At 45.4% G+C, this 23,676-nt stretch overlaps 1 protein-coding gene across 1 annotated transcript in view; it reads right to left on the reverse strand.

Annotated features, from left to right (window-relative positions):
• Positions 1–231: 231 nt before the first annotated feature.
• The window catches only part of KNL1 (kinetochore scaffold 1), a 69,829-nt gene continuing 46,384 nt past the window's right edge, over positions 232–23,676 (reverse strand). The window contains exons 11-26 of the mRNA XM_073566703.1: positions 22,690–22,831; positions 20,497–20,564; positions 18,906–19,004; positions 17,022–17,137; positions 16,121–16,211; positions 15,155–15,271; positions 14,963–15,050; positions 14,377–14,448; positions 13,988–14,027; positions 12,855–12,956; positions 11,876–11,976; positions 11,478–11,546; positions 3,122–3,231; positions 2,798–2,916; positions 1,360–1,482; positions 232–1,224 (exon numbers count right to left, since the gene is read on the reverse strand). Coding sequence (XP_073422804.1) covers positions 1,128–1,224; positions 1,360–1,482; positions 2,798–2,916; positions 3,122–3,231; positions 11,478–11,546; positions 11,876–11,976; positions 12,855–12,956; positions 13,988–14,027; positions 14,377–14,448; positions 14,963–15,050; positions 15,155–15,271; positions 16,121–16,211; positions 17,022–17,137; positions 18,906–19,004; positions 20,497–20,564; positions 22,690–22,831 — 1,554 coding nt within the window. The 3' untranslated portion in view covers positions 232–1,127. The remainder of the gene's footprint in view (positions 1,225–1,359; positions 1,483–2,797; positions 2,917–3,121; positions 3,232–11,477; positions 11,547–11,875; positions 11,977–12,854; positions 12,957–13,987; positions 14,028–14,376; positions 14,449–14,962; positions 15,051–15,154; positions 15,272–16,120; positions 16,212–17,021; positions 17,138–18,905; positions 19,005–20,496; positions 20,565–22,689; positions 22,832–23,676) is intronic.

Genomic DNA, 23,676 nt, shown 5'->3' on the forward strand with positions numbered 1-23,676 from the left:
GTCACCTGTAACCTGCAGGTATTCCCATACATTGAAAGCTGCTCAATCCTTTGATTGTCAAGTGAAAGAAAAATCTCACTTTAGCTTTCCACTTACTTTAGCACCTACTTTGGGCTGTATGTTGCAAGTAACCACTCAGCCTGGGCATCTCAAATGTAATTGTTTTCTTGAAATCAATGGTAACTGTATTGGACAGAACTTAAAAAGGATCTTTATGTTGGCACCAAGAGATCTAATCAGCTTTGTTTATTAAACAAATGCCTGTCAATACATTTAAAAAAAAGTAGTCGCCTGTTGAAATAGGATTAGTGTACAACAGCTTCTTTAGGGGCTACTGGATCGAGGAACCTGTCCTACTCACGTACTGTAAGAGCATAAAGAGCCCCCCAGGTAAATCAATTGTCTGAGGAATCCTGTCTGTAACAAAAAAATTTTTAACAATACATATCTATGTACAAAAGTTACAATCCAATACAAGACAGAAGATTCATTTATATGTCAGTGTATACCAACATTGAGCACAATTTAAATATAGCAGATGTCATACATTCGTGTGGAAAAAAAAATGCTAATAAAACAGAAAGTTTATCCTAACAGGAATGATGTTTATTCTGGAGCATAACTATTTCACCTTTCAAAATAAGATCTACAAACAAAAAAGGCACTGCGATGGGAACAACACTGATGCCAAGGTTTACAAACCTTTTAATGAGGAGAAAGTAAACTATAAGAACAGGAAGATCTTGGTAAAGTATTGCTCAAGAAATGTTTAAAATTGACAAGTTATCAATTGGAAAGTGGGACAAAAAAGTGGAGATCTTTTTCACTATAATCAATGACAATAGTTATTGAGAGACATCACTATTCTCTTCCTTCTACTTGATTTTGAATCCACAGCGTCCTATTAGCACAGTCTTCTAACCTAAAAGAAGGCTGTACTCTTAACACTCATCTTAATTGGAGTCTAGTTTTTGTAATCCCTTTATTTTAAATTGACACTTTTTTACTTAAATTATTTTCATTGAGCTCTCAGTATCCACCAAATTTCATTATGGCATGACATGGCGCACATACAAGATCTCATCAGGTTCTTTCTTCATTCGACGAATTAATTGAATTTTACTTCTTTAAACTAACAGATTTTCATTTAAGGATTTCACGGTTCTCTTCAGATACCAGAGGCCAATGGGAACCTTTGACATAATTTCCGTCACTCTGTTTTTTCTGAAATGTAAAACATAACCACGTTAGAGTCACAGCACATGGGCCGTCCCATTTCAGCTTGTATCACTTCTCCACAGTAAACGTAATCAGATATTCTAGAAAAATACACTGGAAGTAAACCTCCTTGATACTCACGTAATGCTTCCAATGCGATTATTCAGTGTAAAGGACAGAGGTGTAGTTGGGTAGGTATCCGAAAGATGGATTATCAGCTCAAACTTTACAAGAGTTGCTAAGCTGGAAAATAGTAGACTTACTCTACAAGAAAAACAACAAGTCCAAGTTACCCCCAATTATTCAATCCATTGTAAATTTACCTATGTCACAAGGGAATCAGCAGTTTTTGCTATGTAATCTGAGAGCAACATAATGTAGGGGTAAAGACCCTGATTCTAATGATTTGTCACTTATTGGGCTGCTTGCTGTAGTTTTGATAAATCATTTTTTCTGCTGCAGATCTTTCTCCGAATATGAAGCTATGTATAACCCTGCACACTCCACTGACTGGCAGGCACTACAAAAATTACTGCGTATGGAAATAGACTATGGTTGAGAGCAACAATAAAAAAAAAAAAAAAAAAAAAAGGTTTGCCTTATACATACTGATCGTAGCCTAAGGGTGAGAACACGGCACTAGAACCTTTCTTGGACATTATAGCAACTCCTGTAAGGACGTCTGCTGTACTACATTACGGGGAGGATTCTTCTCTATATTGGATGACCGTGATCTGGATTTTATAGAAGACTGGAAAAAAATGGGTTGACACTGCGCTGCCATTGGAAGGACGATTAGGAGACAGGAATCCGAGATTGTGGTTTATTGGTCAATGTTTTCGAAGTATTAAACTTCATCACAACAAATCACAGAGAATTGTCCAGATGAAGAAGCTTTATACTTTGAAATACGTGGACCAATAAACCACAGTCTCAGATTCCTGTCTCCTCATTGTCCTTAAAACTGGGCTGCCATTGGAAGGACATTGAGGAGACAGGAATCTGAGACTGCGGTTTATTGGTCCACGTGTTTCAAAGTATAAAGCTTCTTCATCTGGACAATTCTCTGTGATTTGTTGTGATGAAGTTTAATACTTCGAAAACATTGATCAATAAACCACAATCTCGGATTCCTGTCTCTAATCGTCCTTCCAATGGCAGCGCAGTTTTAACCCATTTTTTTCCAGTCTTTAGTTTCCATTACCATGGGTCTGCAGCATGCTAAGCCTTTCTAATGGTCGTGAGCATACAACCCGACCAGGTGAGCACCAATGCCCACATTGTATCTGGGTAAGATCCTATTTCACTTTGTCCTTTCAGCTCTTTACTCTTGCACGGAATTTAGGTTCTTTGTACTGGGAGGTGGCTTCTCTGTACTGGGTGGTCTAGTTTGCCGCCATCATTAGTAATGTGAATGTAGAAGACGTAATGGTATAAAGAGAAGGTGATGGCTACGGACAGTTAATAAACAGTCTATGCATACTGAAAGTGTAAGAACAGGAAAAGGGATTGCCTTTATACTGTTTACAATAGGAGACAAAGTGCAACTATATAGTCTTTGCAAAAATATTCCTCTCACTCTTGGCTCTGTATGTGGACCTTTACAACGTTATATATTGCACCCCATCTTGTTAGGTTCTCCAGCTCTTCTCCAAGTAGTTTACAGCGGCTCACCACCAGGGACAAATTAAAAAGTAGCTGGAAAAGCAAAAAAGAAATTGAACATACAGATGAGACATCAGGCGATGCTACAGATAATCTAATTGAACATGACGGCATGTGTTTTATCAAACGCTGTGAAGAGTCAGCACCCGGCAGGAAACCACGAGCCATCTCCGGGTACGGCCCTGAGAGTCTGCACAGGGCCGAGATCACAGGAGCAGATGTGTAGTACACGGATTACCTGAGGGAGGTCATTCTGGGTTTTATAAGCCTCATGGAAGGCAGACTTTTTCTCAATGTACTGAGAAATCAGTCTGTGGACCAGAACAGTGGACGGAGGGGCAGACGCATCTGCAAACAAGAGGAAAAGCAAAACAAAATTATTTGCATACACAAATCAGGTCCTTTCCCCAGGTTCATCAGGTCATCATTCCTCTAAGTAGGACCCGTCACTTGCCAGTAGTGCAATTTCTTACTGCATGTAAATGCCGCTGTTCTTTTGTTCCTGCGCCTCTCCGTTGCAGGCCTCCTCTTCCTATATGTGAATAATTTTTTTTAGCCAAGTTGGTGTGTTCCTCACCTCTTCTGTGGGCATCTTCTTGATGACCAAGCCCAGTAGGCTGAAAAAGACTTAGAACCTTTATCTTCCTTTATATAGTTTTAAAGTCTTTTTCCACCTACTCGGCTTGGTCATCAAGAAGACACCCACAGAAGAGGTGAGGAACACATCCAATTAGCTTTAAAAAGAAAAAAAAAAAAAATACCGTATAAAGGAACAAAAAGGCCATTTCTCAAGAACAAAATTAAAACATTGCTGGATTCAGGATGACAGTACCGCTAACAGGTTAAAAGTAAAATAGGGATTTTTGTGTACTCACCGTAAAATCCTTTTCTCCGAGCCAATCATTGGGGGACACAGAGACAGTGGGTGTTATGCTGCTTGCCACTCGGAGGACACTAAGTAAACACAGCAAAAAGTTAGTTCCTCCCCTGCAGTATACACAGTCTTGCTGGCTGGGAATTCCCCAGTTCAGTGAAAAAAGCAGTAGGAGCATTAAACGAATGACAATAATCATAACTCTGTCAAAACCTAATAATGCTACAGTGAGCCAATAGGCCAAACAGGGTGGGTGCTGTGTCCCCCAATGATTGGCTCGGAGTAAAGGATTTTACGGTGAGTACACAAAAATCCCCATTTCTCCTACGCCTCATTGGGGGACACAAACAGTGGGACGTCCCAAAGCAGTCCCTGGGTGGGGAGCATACATCTGCTAATACCCCATGTATCACTGAGTCAACACTGTGGTACTGCCGATTGCAGGATGCGTCTGCCAAGAGCTGCATCCACAGAGGCCCGAGAATGTTTTAGTAAATGTTTGTAAAGGTATGCAGGCTGGACCAAATCGCAGCCTTGCGGACAGGCCTGAGAATGAATTTGGAAATATTTTGTAAAGGTATGTGGGCTGGACTAAGTTGCAGTGTTGAAGACCTGCTCTGCCGACGCCTGGTGCCGAATGGCCTAAGAGGTGCCCCACTGAGCAGATAGAATGCGCCTTAATCCTTGCTGGGACAGGTGTGTCCCGGACACGTAGGATTCCTGAATAGCCAAGCAAATCCACCTGGCTAGCGGTTTTTTTTTTTTTTTTGAAGCGGCTAGACCCTTCCCTATGCCCCTCTGGAAGTATGAACAGGGCATCTGACTTGTGAAAGGGAGCCGTCCGCGAGATGTACCGTCTCAGAGCCCTAACCGAATCGAGGGTGTGGAGGGCCTTCTCAATGCGATGGACCTGTGCCAGACAAAAGGAGGGCAACGTCCCGAGAACTGCCTTGTGCTGATGAAACTTCAGGAACTGATGACGGCAGGACAGGGACACCAATTCCGAAACTCGTCTGATTGACGTACTTGCCACTAGAAAGGCCACTTTCCATCCAAGAGAAAATAGGTAGTGGTACGTCCTGCAACGGTTCGCAAGGAGCCTCCTGTAGGCCCCGAGAACCAAGTTAAGGTCCCATGATTCGAATGGCCCTTTATAGGGAGGTGCTACATGAGAAACTCCTTGAATGAACGTCTTGACTTGAAGTTTTTTTGGCAACTTTGTGTTGGAATAGCACTGACAAGGCTGAAATTTTGCCCTTGAGCGAGCTAAGTGCGAGGCCTGAACTTAAACCTGACTGAAGGGATTCCAATATGGCAGGAATGGAAAACACTACAGGGGATCGACCATGATCCTTGCACCACGAAAAGAAGGTTTTCCAGGTGCGATGATAAATGCGCATGGACATGAACTTCGTAGCACTAATCATGGTGGAAATCACGTCGTGAGAAAATCCAGCCTGTGCTAAAATCCAGGATTCAACGGCCACGCAGTCAAAGACAGGGCCCCGGAGTTCCGGTGGTAAATCAGACCCTGAGAGAGTAGATACATGCGATCTGGAAGTCGCCAAGGGACGTCGGCAACTAGTTGTACTAGTTCTGCATACCATGCCTGGCCAATCTGGCGCCACTAGGATCACTGATACGTCCTCTGCTCTGATCTTCTTGATGACCCTCGGGAGCAAGGGGAGAGGGGGAAAGATGTACGGGAGCCGGAACTGGTGCCATGGGCAGAACTAGGGCGTCCGCTCCGATGGCGATTGGGCAACAAATCGAGGAATCTTGTTGTTTAGGCTTGAAGCCATGAGATCCACATCCGGAGTGCCCCAACAAGGGCAAATCTGCTGAAAACCTTCCGGATGAAGAGACCACTCTCCCGAGGCAAGGGCTTGGCGACTGAGAAAGTCTGTCGCCCAATTCTCTATGTCCGGGATGAGGATCGCTGAGATGGGCGAACGGTTGGTCTAGGCCCAATGGAGGATGTGACTCACTTTGTGCATGGCCATCCTGCTCCGAGTACCCCCTTGACGGTTGATATACGCTACAGCTGTGGCATTGTCGGATTGGATCCTGATGGGGAGACCTGCGAGGAGAAAGTGGAAACTCAATAGGGCTAATTTGATCGCTCGTATCTCCAAAACGTTGATGGGGAGACGTGACTCCCGAATTGACCAACGACCCTGTGCCATGTGGTGACAAAACACTGCACCCCAGAAGACTTCGGTCGGTGGACACCACCAACCATTGTACTTGGAGAAAAGACCTCCCTTGACTCAGGGAGGATTTCAATGTCCACCACTTGAGGGCTGGTCTGATCCAAAAGGGACATACGGTCCAGGGAAGACAGGTTCTTGTCCCAAGTCAACAGCAAGGCTTGTTGCAAAAGGCGGAGATGGAATTGTGCGAACTACACTGCTTCCATTGCTGCCACCACCTTTCCGAGAACTCTCATGCTGAAACGAATAGAATGAGAGACGTACGGGAAAGAGTCCACACTGCCTGTTGCAAAGCTCGGGCCTTCTCTGGGAGGGAGAATGACCAACCCGCGGGAAGTGTCCAAGAGCATTCCCAAAAGGGAAATCTGCTGGACCGATGTTGGGGAAGACTTTTCGAAGTTTATCTTCAGACCCAGGTGAGAAAGTGTATTTACTGTGATATCCACAGATTTCTCGCAGGCTGAAAGGGATGGACCCTTGATTAACAGGTTGTCCAGATACGGCAGTACCACCACTCCCCGAGCGTTGAGAATGGCCATGACATCCGCCATGTCCTTGGTATAGGCCCTGGGGGGCGATAGCGAGACCGAAGGGCAAGGCAACGAACTAGAAGTGTTCTTCTCGAATTGCAAAACGCATTAACTGCTGGATGATAGGGGCTCTCCCCTTTTGCATGGAAGCGACACCGACCGGAGGAATTCCATTCGGAATCACCGTACTTTGACAAACTGATTTAACAGCCTGAGGTCCAGTATGGACCGCATCGTTCCTTCTTTCTTTGGAACCACAAAGAAAGGTTTGAATAAAAACCGCTGAACCATTCTGAATGACAGCAGACGGCCACCTACTTTGTCGGTGTCGGCCGGATACCACAACAAGTCAGAGTAGAGAATCTATGAGATCTGCTTCCTTAGATCCACATGCTGTCGGCCTGGGTTTCCAAGAGCGGTTAGGTTTGTGAGACCTGGGAACCTCTGTCTCCACGCGGGGACTGATCCGGAAGATAAGGTTGTGGAGGAAGAGCTGGAGCTGTTGTGGAAAAAAGGTCAAAAAACTAGTCGGCTGTCGATTCCAAAAACTGCCAGGCAGCCCCTTGTTGGGGAAGAAACCTACTCTTAAACCCCCCCCCCCCCCCCCCGGAAGTGTCAGAAAAAAGCTAGTCAAGTTTCTTGACCAAACAGGGGACCAGTTTGATACAGCAGAGAAGTCTTTAATCTCTTGGAGATGGAATCTGCCCACCAGTTGCGTAGCCATAGGGCTCTCTGATGAAGATTGCATTAGCGGTTGCCTTAGCAGCGCAATTAACGGCATCTAAAGAGGCATCTACTGCAAAATCCCCTGCGAGAATTATTTGCTTGGAAGGCAGTAATTAAGACTTCTGCCCAAGTGGCCATGTCTTAGCCACTCAAGTCGCCGCAAAAGATGGGAAAAAAGCCGCTCCTGAAGCTCCAAAAAACTGAACTGGCAAGATAGCCAATTTGAGAATCAGAGGGGTTTCTGACTGAAGAGCCCTCAGAAACAGATCAAAGCGCTTTAGGAGCCAGGCACAATACAAGGGAATCCACCGATGGGGATTTTTCAGCAGATATGGAGTAAAGGAAGTATTGAGCCTCTATAGGCTTGTGCCCTGTGAACTGCTTATGTGGTTGGTTCCTACGTTTCTAAACAATGCCCATCAATTCCGGATGGCTGGCAAATACTCTGCGGTAACGTTTACTCCTCTTAAAGGAGATAACGTGTTCTGGAGCGGGAATATTCTCCTTGTCCAACATCAGAAACTTGTTGACTGACTCTGTAAGAGAATCAAGCGACTCATGGACATTTGGGAGAGTCTGAGGGACTGACGTGACAGAATCAAATTCAGAGTCATGTTCTCTGCGAACATTAGGAGAGGGAGAGTGTGAGACAGAACTCGCCGATGCTGAATCGCGAGCGTGACTAGGGGACGCATCATGGGTCCGCTTTCTAGAGACCGAGGATTCCTTGAACGAGCACGGCCCCTGCTGGTGGACGGTTCCTGGCCGTCGCCAAAGCCCTCCTCGGGCATAAAAGACGCGTTCTGACTTAAAGAGGATTCCCGGAGGAAGTCTATAGCCTTGGTCAGTGACTCCACAGACCGTGACAAGGATGCAGCCCACTCAGGGGAACTAAAGGCAGGGAACACCTTGCAGTGGAGGCGTTTTAGCACAAGCCGGGTCGCAATCCGTGCATAGCGGATAGTCTGGGCACTGGGCAATACAGTCTTGTGGTACAAGCGGTAAAGAACGTAGTGTGCTTCTTAGTAGCCCCCATTTTGCCTCTTTAGATTGAGACATAGTGCCCCTGAAAGGGTTACAAGCAGAGCCTGGCTGCAGCTGCAGGGAATGTGCAGAGAAGGGGTTAAGCTTTGCTCTGAGGCAGATGCAGCTTACCCACGGTCCTGATGCTGTGTCCCTGGGAGGAATATCGGTGGCACTGTAGCGTCAGCAGGTGTTGTCCCTCCGTGCGCGCACCCCCGCAGCCCTCACAGAGCCCGAGGGGCAGAGAAGGGGTTAAGCATATGGCCCCCGAAACTAGCAGGGTTCGTAGGGAGAGGCGCCAAAGACGCGGGCGGCAGCGCTAACAGTGGGTGGCGCTATATAAATTGCGGCCTAGTAGGCCGAAAAGCTGGGGACTAAATTTTTGGGCCTGCCCACGGCGAGCGCCGGGTGGACGGCGCTATGTCAATTGTGGCCTAGTAAGCCGAAAAGCCGGCGACGGGGCGCCGGGTGTGCCGCCGCTGAGACTCGGTCAGCGCTTTTCCAAGGGACCAGGACCCGTCCCCATACCTCCAATCTGGTGCTCGCACCGTCTATGCTGTCGAGGATCCTGCAGTGTATTTCATCCCATCTTCAGATTCTGAAGTAAAAAAGCTCCCGGGTGATGTAGCAAAGCCGGAGAGGTTGTTACAGGGGTATTGCTCAATTGGTCCACCCTATGGGCAGGGGGACGGAGAGCTATGGGGCTGATTCAGGGCATCCAAAAGCGCTGGTCAAGTCTTCTCTGTGCGCTCGCCTTCGTATCCGTGTGGGGTACCGGGACCGTAAAGGATCCATCGCCAGAAGAATCAGCCCCAGTCGTCGCAGGAAAGTGTACCGGGAGGTATACTCCGCGTGCTTGCCTGTTGTTGGTTCGGGGGAGAGCGGGCCATAGAAAGGAACCGTCGCCTCCTTAACTCCGTTAATTCAAAAATAAAAAATTTACAGAAAATTCAAAAATAAAATAAAACCGGTGGGGTCTGAAGCCAGACCCAAGTGCCTTCTACAGACACTAAGCAAGAACTGGGGAATTCCCAGCCAGCGAGAGGGTGTATACTGCAGGGGAGGAGTTAACTTTTTTTTCTGGTTTACTTAGTGTCCAGCAGCATAACACCAACTGTCTGTGTCCCCCAATGAGGCGTAGGAGAAAATAATATGATATACAGATATAAAGCAGCAGAACAATTTGAAGAAGTGAACTGTAGTGCTATTTAATAGCCCATAATGGCGACCTTTTGGTTCTGGCTGAGAAACTTTCAGGCTTGCGCGGATTGATCTCTAGATGCACTTTAATAAAATGGCGCCAGTAAAGGCGTAAGCACAAACTGATCTTCTGACAGTATTCAGGAAAATGGTGCCAGTCAGGAAAATTAAAATCCATAAAACCTCTCCAGGTAGGAGGCTTTCACCCCTTCCCACTTACACAGTCTCCAGAAGGACAAGAGCTTACACTTCATTGAAACAGAACCACATTGAACAATCCAAATTAAAACACAGGAAGCTCCGGCTTCAAACACCTTTTGAAGCAGAAGACCCCTGCATTGCCCAAAGCAGGATGTCTATTGCCCTACATAATAACACGGAGGACAGCGATGCAAGGAAAAATCTATGTAGAAAAGAAAATTCCTCCAAATACATGTTGTATAAAGAGTAAATAATTTTATTAGAACACAGAATAAAAAAAAAAATATGGTTATGTAAACATTAACTGAAAACAAACACTGGGCAGGTGGGAGGGTTATGTCCAAAATTGTACATGAAGCACCACCTTGCAGAATAGATTCATTCATATATGAGCAAATGCACGAATAAAGAGTAACATTAAATTAAATAAAGTGCAAGGTGGAAATAACTAGGGTGCAGAATAGGATATAAATGAATTAAGCTGGACACTGCTGGGGTTTGTCTCTGGTAACTCCTAACGAAGGTGATACTAAATGTATGGTATACTAAATGACACAAACTGAGTGGTTCATCGGCGAGTCCAGAGAAAAGAAGAGTCAGAAAGACATTAGAGGCATCTCATTCTTTTATGCGGAAACTGGACGTCTGCAACTAGATCGTTCAGTGCCCATGGCCAGATAGAAATATTGGGATTTGTATTAATCCAATATTGATGGGACATAAATTTTCATCTTCAGGATTAAGAGGGCAAGAACATGCATTTGTTTTTCGTAACTGTGAGACATGCCCATCAGCCCCAAGTTAATAGTGGCCAGATAGGAAATATGGCATGGCCGTCATCGGCCATCTATGAAAAAGAAGAAAAAAATAAAACCACAACAAAACAGTATGATGTCAATATCGAACATCTGCGATCTTCAGGGGTGGAGATATCCTGGAAGTTGGGAATCTCAATTTTCTGAAACTGAAGCCACATCCCAAAATCCGACTCACATAAGGTCAATAAGGGGAGGTGTGTGGGTGTAACTTAAGAGCTATCCAAAAACAAACAAAAAAAAAAACAACAAGGCAAGTTATGATTTGTGTTCAATGCGTAAGAAGGTACATATCTGTGTAGGCTTGATGCACATTCAGCAGAAGTTTCTCAATCGAAGTTTTCCCCTTCGTTAAGCTACGAGCCATCTCTGTGACCAGTGTTAATTTAGTATCTTGGGTTACTGTGGGGTTAGCAGTGACCGGATGTAGGCAGGTATGTATGTGTTCCCTGTTAGTTCTCCAGCAGCCTCATCTGTTAATAGTCAATAGCATAACTGTCCTGACGATAGGGGGCAGCAGAGGGCTGTTCATGACAAAAAAAAACATAAAAGTCGGTGGTTCAGTGCATCTCCCCCCTCTGGTTGTGATCCGACGGTGCCAATGCATACACATCCCCCTTTGTCCCCAAAATGCAATAAACAAAAAAAAAAAATAAAAAAAGTGATCAATATGTTGCAATTAACCCAAAATGGTGTCATCGAAAACTACAGCTTGACATAAAAATAAAAAGTCCTTGTGGCGTCGGACAACCACTAATGCAGCAGGGGACCATTTCATGTTGGGAATGGAGATACACAAAGAGCTAACTAGACCCTAACCACACGGCTGCTAAAAGTTTTATTATTCGGTGACGGTTTTTGGAGAATTTGCTGCTCAGCACTTCTCAGAGGCCGCGATTGACCTGAAGCTAAGCCTTGCGTTTCACAACACTGCCTTGGAAACCATCAGTTATTCGTGACGTCCCTGCTGTGGCCACATTGACTGTCAAAATCCAAGAAAGATCAGACTCACCATCTAGCTGAGACTCCACGGTCACGCGGGAAATTCTTCTGCAAGGCTGGTTATTAAAGTTCTCACCATCTGAACGGGAACACAACATATTAAAGACCGGAGAACAGCCTCATCACGGAATACATCAGGACAAGACGGGCAGGAGCACGGTGTGTAGGAGCAGACCGCGCAATAGGATGGAGAATGTTTTTTTTAAAGATGGGGCAATATTCTCCTTGTGACCAGAATGTTAAAACAAAACCGTGATAGAACTGGAATTATTATTTCTATGTTAAAATATATTTTTTTTCTTATCAGTAGATACTAAAGAAAAATTAATGCAACAGATCTCCATTATCACGAGTCCCTATGTGACGTTCCCACCGCCTCACATTGTGTAAGAGCCAATAACCACCTACCGATAGAATCTCCAAATGAGATGGAAAGTTCCAGTGAATTGTACAGAAAATTAAACGCCGCTTCGGTGTCAGTCCACTTAACCAGTTCCCATTCAGTAAAACTGAAATGAAAATGGCAGGGAATGATGTCCATATTAAGAACTATACATTATGGCAAAACCTCCCAGCCCTGCGTGATTAGCATCTACCACAAAAAGCAAGGGAAGCACAAACATGCACACGAAAGAATGCAAGTAGATATTTCTCATGTCAGTAGGTAATCTACAGACACATAATAGACATAACCCCTGAGGAAGCCACTATATAGCGAAACATGTGCTGTCTTCATGCCCACACGGGTTGATTTGAGTCACCCATCAGTTTGGCGATTGTGTTCTTAGTATATTAACTTATCGGTCATCCTGTGCATCTATTGGTGGCTAGATTTTTTTTTTTATCTGGATCATTTCTAACTAAATTGGGCTGTGGTAAATTTGTAGGTATATCTGGTTTTACAGACATTTGCCACATCAGCTGCTGGGAGAAAAATGAAATTATATTCTCCGTGCAGCTACTCATTGCCAACCATTGGGGCGGTGCCATGGAGGTGAATAGTGAGTGCCGGTGCTCACCCTCACCGATCCATGACTGACAGCTTGTTCTGTATAGCATTTGAACGCAGCAGGATGACAAAGGGCACAAAAGTTATTTTAGTCTAGATTTTTTTTTTTCTTTTGTCTACAATGTGGAGGAACAAGTGAGTGACGGCTGACATGTAGTAGCTTAATTTCAGAAATTTTTTAGAGCACCTCATTGATTTGAATGGCCACCAAGTAATTCTATATTATGCAGCTGGGGCAAAAATCAGCTGTTTCCTCGTGGCTGTGAGCCAGAACTGGGGCAATAAGCTTCCATTCCCCAAGTGCTGGAAATGGAAGTTTTGGTTGGCCACTATACTTTGAGGTCTACTGTATATACCTGGAGAAGTCTACAAATCTACCTGGGTTCCTGTAATCGTTCGCCAATCACTTGTGATTCTTCTTGTAGGGAGCCAAGTCGTGTCAAGAGATTTTGTTTCCTTTCTTCTAGCTCTAAATTTTCCCTATAAAAAGCAAAATGCTGGATTACATCTTAGGTTTTATAGCAGATCTTCTATAGGGGAAGGACTGCTATGCGAGGAGTAATTCGGCATGACATAGTACGGGATCACCAGCTGGTATACAGCCTACTTCATGAATATGCAGTTATAAACCGTACTATATACCCGATCTATACAAGGAGTGATCACATTTTCCATGTGCAGGAATATAACTTAAGTCTGCAGTGCCCCTGACTTCTGTACATCAAGGTCAGGAACAAGAGGGTATTGTACAAATAAAGCACCGATATATGGGAGTGGGTCACATGGAGGTCGGAGGCTACAGGACTGGTGAAAGTATCCTGAAACGCAGGACATGCAAATCCAGCTGCTGCAGGCAGTCTCCATTTCTATACACTGCAATCTGCAGCCACGCTGGAGAGGACAAGGGATACTCCATGTTTTGTGGCCTAAAGATGGCATCTAAGGGCTGGAAATCCAAAAGTATAGTTGAGGATGGCAGCAGCTGTGTACATAACCACTTTAAAGGGAATCTGTCAACAGGTTTTTTTTTTTTGTTTTTTTTTATACTTAATTTGAAAGCAGCATGTTGTAGGGCAAGAGAGCCTGATTCCTGCAATGAGTCACTTATTAGGCTGTGTAGTGTAGTTTCAATACAATCTGTTTTATCAGCAGGAGATCTCTGTCACGTGCCAGACAGTCCAGCTAATTTGTGTACCCTCGCCCTCACCACTGATTGTGCATTGTGAATAATCTGCCAATGTACACAGGAAGCAGAAGCAAGTAATCAGTGATGTGGGCAGAGTAATACACAGCTCAGCATTCTGACCACTGCTATATCTACAGAAGAGAAAACTGGGATTATATCACAACTGCACCAAGAAGCCCGGTAAGTGACATCACCGGAATCAGGGTCTCTGCACCTATATCGTGCAGCATTCAGATTACATATCAAAACCTACTGATCGATTTCCTTTAACAATACTTGTAGATGATAAACATGCAATAGTTAGGGGTTTACAAAAGAAACTTACCGGATCAGCATACTTTCCTGGGACTTTAAGCTGTAAATATCTGTTTGGAGTCAAAAAGTGACAATAAGAATTTGTGCAAGATAAATTACGCTTTCAGAATACAAACACATTGTGCCCCGTTATCACATAGACAGAGGACATAATGACCAGCACTTAAGGCCCCATACACATTAGACCAACGTCAGCAGAATCCACCCGTGTCAAAGGAGATAAGACGAGATAAGATACAGAAGCTGGAGTCTGGCAGCGGCTTTCTCCTGAACAGTGGAGGGCTCGGCAGAGCAAGCGACCCAGTGTACGGGAGACGAGAGAGAGAGTTGTTGGCTGAACACCGGGATCTATCGTATCTGGGGCACCCACATCGTCTCCTGAACAGGACCTGTACTCACCTGCCTGTATAGAACCTTGGACTTCAGCTGTCCGATTTTCAGTTCTACATTCTCCATCATGTTTCACAGGCTCTATAAGAAAAACAAATTAATTAAACCTTGGTTGCAATTAATGGTAATGTGACGTCTCTAACCTTCATGACAACAAACTTCCTTCCAGAAGAACAGCAATCTCACACCCACCCCATTAAGAGGTCTTCAAGAATACTTGAATTCTTGCTTTTCCCATTGGCCACTGCAACCATTAGGAAGAAACGGATCCCTGTGTCGATAGTGTAAGAGTAACATGCCAATGTCTCCCTTGCCTCCCATGCAGCAGACCTTCATCTACGTAAGGGGATACAATGGCGTGCCTAGTGTAGACTAGGATGCATTCTTTCGGAATAGGATGGTCTCCCGATGAAATCGTCCATGACTACTTGGAAAGGCTAGTGAGTGCACAAGCTGGCTCACGGGCAGTAAGGTGGGTCACATTTATGTTTAACCCTCACATGGCTCTATCGTATAAATTAAGTTATTCACAATGGTTAAATCTCCTACAAATAGAACCTCCCCCAGTTATGATGGAAGGGAAAATAGAGCCTACCCATGTGTAGGCTGGAGATGCAGCCAGAGAGCTCTGCCAGGAGCTGGTCGGCCGCACTGAGTCTTGCTTGCAGTTGCTCCTTTTGCATCTGTTTGATAGAACGGCTTTGTTAGAAATCTAATCTTTACTAAATGCAAGTTTCCAATGTGCTACAAAACACACAAGAGTGATGTGGAAGGAGGAGAAGAATACCTGAGCTGTACGGAGCAGTTTACTGTACGTAGACACCTTGGCTTTATGGGCTAGGAGTTTGCTCTTCTTGGAGTATAAAGACTTCATATTTTTCAGGGTTGCTCCAAAGCACATCAGCTAGAACGACAGAAAAAGCTATATGAGCAAAAATTTTCGAGAAAAAACCCAGAAAAATTATATAAAAATTAAATGCAGAGAGGTGCCGGCACCAACAACCTTTGCACTTCCATATAAACTGAAATGGAGGACTGTGCAATGAAGAAAATCGGAAACTGGGTGCTCACATAAAATACATGTGTTCAAAAAAGAAAGAAATGGTGGCACTCACTGGTCTTGGAAAAAAACGTCTTTATTCAATGTAGAATTAAAATTGACTGCAGGGAGGTAAAAAGCGCATGAAAAAGACGACTGCAGTTTTGCACGTACCTGCGCTTCAACGGGTCCTGGGATAGAGAGATATCCTGTCGCAGGACAAGATGAAACAGAGGTACGCATGAAACCTCCGTTGTCCTTTTCATTGCACTTCTTCCCTACTTGTAATTTTAATGCTACATTGAATAAAGACGTTTGATTTTACAGGACTGGTGAGTGCCACCATTTTTTCCCCTTTTTTATATATAAAATACCTCCCCCTGGGCATTCTCCTTCTTAGGCTAGGTTCACATAACATTTTAGCAGCTCGTTCAACGCATAGCATTGAAGGGTTGCTAACGGTATAGCATAACGCGATCGCGTTATGCTATACCCGCTAGCGCAGATGAATCATCTGTGCTAGCACAGATAATTCATCTGCGCTAGCGGTGACGGAGCCTCAGACGCTGCAGGCCACGTCCGAGGCTCCGTCAGCGAATGACGGCACATCGCGAACGCATGCCGCTTTACGTCATGTGTCGCGATGCGCCCGACAATGAGGCTCAATGGCGGCGTTAATGGACTGCCTAAAACACAGTGTGACCCTGGCCTTACCTCGTTTTCGGAGCACATTCTCAGAGCTTCCCAGAGCAGACTGTTAACCTGTACGAGAGGCTTGTGCTGCCGCTCCGTGGACACCTTCAGCCTGGTGCAAGAAGACACAAGACATACAAGTGTCAACGTTAAATGCTTACAGCACCACTTGTGTTGATTTTTATTGCAGCCCTGGAGTGGCGTCTCTTAAGTTCCCTGCACCTAGTTTTATACTTACGGCCTCAGCCTTCATCTGTCCTCAGTACGATGTGACCTGCCGAATGCTCCACTGTTTCATGGAACGAGCCAGAGGCCACTTTTCGATGCAAGTCTTTGACAGCGTTGTTTTGGAACTTATAGACTTGCATTGAGATCTTGTGACCGTGACCGCTGACTTACGGTCAATCAGAAGCTGCAGTCAGAAGATGGCGGGACTGGAGTGGCGCAGAGAAGACCGAAAGACGGCGGCTGGCAAGTATCACTTGGGGCAGAGAACTTGCATACATGGTGGTGCTTTACAGTTCTACTCTCGCTGCTGTGACGCTTCACGCACTCTTGATGCTTCAGAGAGCACGGTATAAGTCACTGGTGCACAATGCTGTCGGTCAAAACTGTCCATCACCAGGAGTGCAGTGCCCCCTGGCAAAAATGAAGGGGCTGGGGAAGAGGTGTGACCCGAAAATCAATGATATCCCTCAAATTGATGTATTAACCTCAATGATCACCAATCCAATAGATGTGCCCAGTGTGGGAACCGCAACAATCCAACAACTCCTGTGGCAACTGTACCATATAAGCGTCTCATTCAGCATACCCTACTGGCAGAGCAATTGTCCCCCAAAGCATGAAGGAGCAGCGTGACAGCAAATGATCAGGACGGGTGAAGGGAAAAAAAGTAAAAATAAAACTAGAGAACACTTACTCTTCTATGGCTTGGAACAATGTGTGACACTCCTCATCATACACCTGAAGCTTGGGCTGATATATGTACTGGTCTAGCAGGATCTCCGATGGCGTCAGCTCTGCAGCCATTCCTCGCTGTAAGAGAGAAAATTCCTGTTAGTCTCCGAAGCTTCATTTTATATCTAAATTGCGTGCCTTTAAGCAAAAATAAACAAACAAAAAAAAAGTAGCCATTAAGCTACCAGAACAGTGTAATAAAGGGAGAACGCTCCCCGGCCCCATCACCAGCGCTTGATGTTCGAAGCATACAAGTCAGATACTCATGATTGACATCTGCTGATGTAACAAACGCCCCCAGCTTCTATGTAGCCGCCGCTCACTAAAGGGATTGTCCGGTGAAAATCAGTTAGTCTGTGGTCCCGGTGTGATTGCAGACTTATGATTTCTCCCATGCAGGCACTGTGCGCTGCGGGTTTTCGCCGGTTTCAGACATGGGACCGGGGGTATGTAGACGTTATACATACTCCCGCCCAGTGTCGTCATGCGCCACTTTTCTGGAGTGAGGCCATGACCCGACCAGTTTGTGTTGCCAACTAGAGGGAGTTGCCTGTTGAGCTCCATACAAGTGTATGGAGAGTGAGGTCACGCCCATGTGCCGGAAGTATGTATAACGCCTACATACCCTGTGGTCTCAGGTCTGAAGCCAGCGAAACCCCGCAACGCACAGGGTATCAAAAGCCAACAGTAAGCAATTCTAGAAATTTATGAAGAGAAACCAAATAGAAAAAAAAAAAACCTTATATAAAATTCTTATTAAAGTTTTATTTATGAAAAAAAAAAAAAAAAAAAAAAATCTAACAGCCCAGCCCGTAGTCATCCAGTCGGATTTGGAGCCTAGTAGAAATAAAACTGCTCATCTTTCCTACACGGCCGAGTGCTGGAGTGTAAGGCTGAGTTCACACGTGGCGTTTTTTTTGCGTTTCCGCGGCGGTTTTAACCGCGCGATTGTGCCGCGAAAACGCGAAAAATAAGCATCCCATGCATTCCTATGGGATTCCGCAATGCTGTGCTAATGCTGCGGTTTTTACCGCGGCGGAATCGCTTCGCGGTAAAAAACGCAGCATGCTCATTATTTTGCGGAATCGCTGCGATCCCGCACCCATAGGAATGCATTGTTCCGCTTCCCGCATGTGGCTGTGGACAACATGCGGAAAGTAAGCAGAACAATTGCGGATGGTACCCATTGTCCGGAGGAGAGGAGACTGTTCTCCGGGCTCTGGGTACCATATCCCTGTAAAAAATAGAATTATAAAATAAAAAATATTGTTATTCTCACCCTCCGGCGTCCCGCGCAGACTTCCCGCTTCTCTCCACGCTCTCGTTCCCAGTAGTCCTTTGCGAAAATGTCCGCGATGACGTCCGTTCTCGCGGGATCGCGAAGTCTCGCGGTCATTCGCGCGACGTCATCGCGAATTACCGCGAGACGTCGCGATCCTGCGAGAACGGACGTCATCGCGGGCATTTTCGCAAAGGATTACTGGGAACGGATGCGCGGGACGTCGGAAGGTAAGAATAACAGTATTTTTTATTTTTTTTTTACATTCTATCTTTTACTACTGATGCCGCATAGGCCGCCTCAGTAGTAAAAAGTTGGTCACACTCATCAAACACTATGTTTGATGAGTGTGACCAACCTGTCAATCAGTTCTCCAAGCGATGCTACAGATCGCTTGGTGAACGCTAGCAATTCTGCAAGCTAATTACGCTTGCAAAATGCTAGTTTTTCCGCGGGAAAATCGCGGGAATTTAAAATGCGATTTTCCCGCGGACTGGAATTCCGGAATTCTCGCGGTAGTTTCCGCGAGAGTTCCGGTAGGTGTGCACTTAGCCTAAGACCACCCACCTTGGACGGAAGCTCACTGTAACGAGGCTTCTGGATAAGAATACGGATCCCGAGCAGCACAAAAAACTCCTGAACTGTAATGCTGCCATCTTGAAAATTCTTAGGAAGAAAAAAAAAAAAAAAAAAAAAAAAAAGAGAAAAATGACAGTGAGAAAATTAGACTTCATGTATTACATGAATGCAGAGCAGTCCAATGTGCAGATGAAAGTTTATGCCTAGTCAGACGGTGTAAAAAAAACACATTTGAAGGTTGACTCACCAAAACCCTGACTGGTGCACTAGCAGGATGCAGTAGACCTCCATTGATAAAGGCTGGGGCAGCACAGGTGCAATCCACTGATGAGAACAGCCAGTAACCCAAAAGGGGCTGGCTGCCTAGTGGAAAAAATGAGCACAAATAGGGCTTGCATAGGACATCAGTCACACAGATACCGTAAGTGTGATGCAAAGTGTCTGAACAGCCTATTAATGACGCCCATAGTATTAGCAGGCGGGCTGCTCAGCAATATATATATGCATGCATCAACCTTTCAAATGTGTTTTTTTGAATTTTTGGGAATTTTTTCCCTTATGTGCGGTAGTTAGACGGTGTAACCTTAGCATCGGTCAGACCACATTCGCTTCAACAGGAGCTGCTGTACCCAGAAATGGCCACTACACAGTGTGGCGCTATGCCGTGCCGGCTCTATACGTTGTGCTCCTTGAGGCTGCAGACCATAAGATCGGCACTCATGTGATACTGATCACCTATTCTAAGGATAGGGCATGAGTGTGCTAGTTATGAACAATTTATACTCAAAATATTGATATTTCTTTCTCAGAGACTAAACACAGAACACATTAAAACCCAAGCTAGAGGTCAAGTTTGACAGACGATCAAGGGCCTGTTGCATTAATGGGGTTGTACAGGCTTGAGATTTAAGTCTTCAGTCACACTGACTGAAGACTTGGAGTCCTCTGAACATGCAGTGCGCAAACTGTCAGGATTCTTCAGTGCCGCGAGCGGGCCAGTAACTGCAAGAATGCTATCTGCATACATATGGTAATGTATGCAAGGCCTCACTCATTATAAGCGAATTGAGGGAGGCCAGACAAGTCTAGTTTGAATGTGACTAGGAGTATTCAAGTCACACCTTGTGGTCGCATGACCACATGCTCACTGGGGAATCCTGACCGCGTGCCCTGTGAGGGTTCACAAATCTGCAGTCACAGCAGTCTTGAGCTCCACCCTGGAAAAGCTCCTTGAAACTGGCGTTTTGCACTTCAGTCTTAATACAAAGTCACCATTGGAGTAAGATGGGACAAACTCATTAAGAGGCGCATCTTACATTTTTGGCACGGACGTACAGCAATTATTACTCCACTTGGACTGGAGTACAAGGTGGCTTAAGTCCTGATTGATTTGTTGGGTGGCCTTCGCTATGTTCTGCCTTTAAGTAATGCTCACTTTAAGTTAAGTTTCTAAAATTTTGCACAACTTCCAAGTAGCACAAAAAGTCTGCAATGTCTCAAGTTGGCGAAAACACTTTAAAGACTATTGCGTGCAAGGATAAAAAAAAACACAAAACAAAGACAACTAAAATGCCGATACCTGCCAGAGGCTTTGCTCACATCTACTATTCCATGGTAACTGGGAGTCCATCTGGCTGCACTGTTGACCTACAACATAAAACATTACAAATCTATTTCTGCACGGAACAATAGATAATTTTCAAAGGTCCAAATCTGAACTAGAATCCAACAGTGATGATCCAGAGCAAGGAAAAAACAGACTAAAAGTAATCTAAAATCTTGTGCCCTACTTGATACGAGAGCCTTCATGAAGAGCATCCTAGCCACTCTTCCTGTACTGCAGTCTTGCAAAGACCTACTGTACATAGTTTCACAGCAAAGAACCCCATTGTAGGGTGTTGTGACAATAGACTTGCGCACTTTCAGGTCAATTTGCATGTGAAATTATATATATATATACACATACACACACACACATACACACACACACACATACACTAGATGGTGGCCCAATTCTAACGCATCGGGTATTCTAGAATATGTATGTAGTTGATTTATGAAGATTTAATAATAATGCACCCCCCAATACTGGATTGCATGGTCCTCTCAACCCCCAATCCTGGTATGCATGGTCCTCTCACCCCTCTTTCCTGGTAAGCATGGTCCCCCTCACCGCCCTTTCCTGGTATGCATAGTCCCCCTCACCCCCATTTCCTGGTATGCATGGTCCCCCTCACCCCCCTATCCTGGTATGCATGGTCCCCTCATCCCCCAATGCTGGCATGCATGGTCCCCCCCACCCCCCTATCCTGGTATGCATGGTCCCCTCATCCCCCAATGCTGGTATGCATGGTTCCCCCCCCCTTTGCTGGTATGCATGGTCCCCCTCGCCCCCCTTTCCTGTTATGCATGGTCACCCTCACCCCCCTTTCCTGGTATGCATGGTCCAGTCACCCCCCTTTCCTGGTAAGCATGGTCTCTGTTAGTTAAAATAAAAATAGTTATATACTCACCTTCCGACGGCCCCCGATCTCCATGCCACGCGCCCGACACCTTCCGGTCCCAGTAATGCTTAGCGCGAAACACTGCTGATGACGTCACGCTCTTGCGAGAGTGACGTTATCTCCGGCCCTTCGCGCAAAGCATTACTGGGACCGGAATGTGCCGGGCGCGTGGCGTGGAGATCGGGGGCCGTCGGAAGGCGAGTGTATAACTAATTTTTATTTTAATTCTATTTTTTACATATTCTCACCTTCCTACGGCCCCCCGATCTCCTTTCCATGCGCCCGGCCCAGTAATGCTTTGCGGCTTAGACCGCTGATGACGTTGCGCTCTCGCGAGAGTGACATCATCTCCGGTCTAAGGCGCAAAGCATTACTGGGACTGCGAGGCCGGGCGCGTGGAAAGGAAATCGGAGGCCGTCGGAAAGTGAGCATAACCTTTTTTTAATTTTAATTCTCTTTTTTACAGATTAAGCCCTGCACCCAATTGAGCGCTGCGCCCGTTGCTGATTGGTCGCGACCGATCAACGACGCAGGGTTTCGGTTACAGACAGACATAAGATAGATATATATATATATATATATCTATCTTATGTCTGTCTGTAACACACACACACACTCCCCCTACCAATCTCTCTCTCTCCCTACCAGTATCTCTCTCTCTATACAAATGCCAATGGCCGTGTAATCAATGGGAGGTATGTGTCACAGGAATGACAGCTCCCTGTGATGTAACATAGGAGTATTTTCCTTTAGTGCACGTAAGCACTAGGATGCTGTTTAGTACACAGGGGTCAAGGTTGCGGGTAGCCATGAGAGATGGGTGGGTCTGGCTAACCACATACCACACCTGTGGGTGGGGTTACAGCCTACATAATGGAAGCTGTTTGGCACATGGTCTGTGTGTTGGGAGGGAGAAGGCCTCCTGTGTGTGGCTCCAGACTGAGCCTGAGTGCTGGACATACCCCAACCTGGGTGCCCACAGGCCTCGCAGAGCCCTGCTAAGGACATTTTGTGTTTTTGCCTGCTCTAAAGGCCATTTATCTTCTGTTGTTGCTTAGGGGTTTATAGAGCAAATAAACACGCATGGACTTTTCAAAGAAACAAGCCTCCTGTCACACCTGAGCGAGTACAATCTCTACCCCCCCCATCTCTCTATCGCTCTTCTCCCCCTCGCTCTCGATACACCTCTATCTAAATAATCACATACATACACACATACCCCAAGTACTATATTTACTCATTAAAGAAGAAAAAAAAAAAAAACCTACTGCTCAGTTCTACCGACATCCCATCTGCCCTCGAATCTTGAGAGCTGGTGCTGTTACAGGTCTGCTCGATGCCTTTACTTGCATGAGGAGTGGAGTAATCACTTATGTACGTTTTGTCAGAACTTTTAAAAGCTGTTGAGGACTAGAAGATTATAAAAACAAACAAACAAAAAAAAACAAAGAATCAAATTAGAGAATGAGTCACAAAAGGTCGCAATTATTAAAAAGAAACATTTCCCTTCTCTAAAGGCTTTTTGGTGATGCACTAGTTCTCCTGAATGCAGAACCCTGGAATTCAGATTAATGCCCATCGTCCAGTGAAACAAGTCATCACCTAGCCACATGGGTACGTCACTGATCTGTGGGGACCGGCACCGATCGGCAGTAGGGGGAAGGTCTGTCCCAGTTACAGGATGGAGTGGCAGATCCTCTGCTCCATTCTCTATGGGGATGATGGAAAAAGCTCCATTATAATGTAGATAAACGTTCCCAAGTCTACTGATCAGTGCAGGTTCCAGCAGTTGCATCCGCGCACATCAATAAGTCCTCATCTTATGAAAAATAAAAAATGTAGACGCAGCATGCACTAGTCGCACCAGTTTTGCTTACTACATTGAGTGCTTTAAATGGCAGATAGTTGCTGCACCCATCTGTGGCCAAGGGCACAGAGCTGAGGACATGACTGGTCCGATATAGGCCTTTATGAATTCTTCCTAAACAGTGGCCAAAGTGGAGATGGTTGATATACAACATCTCCTGCTCTGAATGATCCGTCCTGCACTACAGACAAGCTGCTCTTTAGAATGGGCATGGTAATGCCCAGTTTTCCCCTGTAATGGAGCTGCAGGGAAACGGATCACTTATTGCAGGCATCCCCAGAGATCACAGATCTCCTTGCAAGTCAAGGAATGTTTCTGATTGTCCAAAGCAGACAATGCCATGCAGCTACTTCATGGTGACAACAAGTTGTAAACCTAGATTCCAATT

Source organism: Dendrobates tinctorius, unplaced genomic scaffold (genome assembly GCF_039654945.1).
Source record: "Dendrobates tinctorius isolate UK_male_01 unplaced genomic scaffold, ASM3965494v1 ptg000019l, whole genome shotgun sequence".
Classification (NCBI taxonomy): Eukaryota; Metazoa; Chordata; class Amphibia; order Anura; family Dendrobatidae; genus Dendrobates; species Dendrobates tinctorius.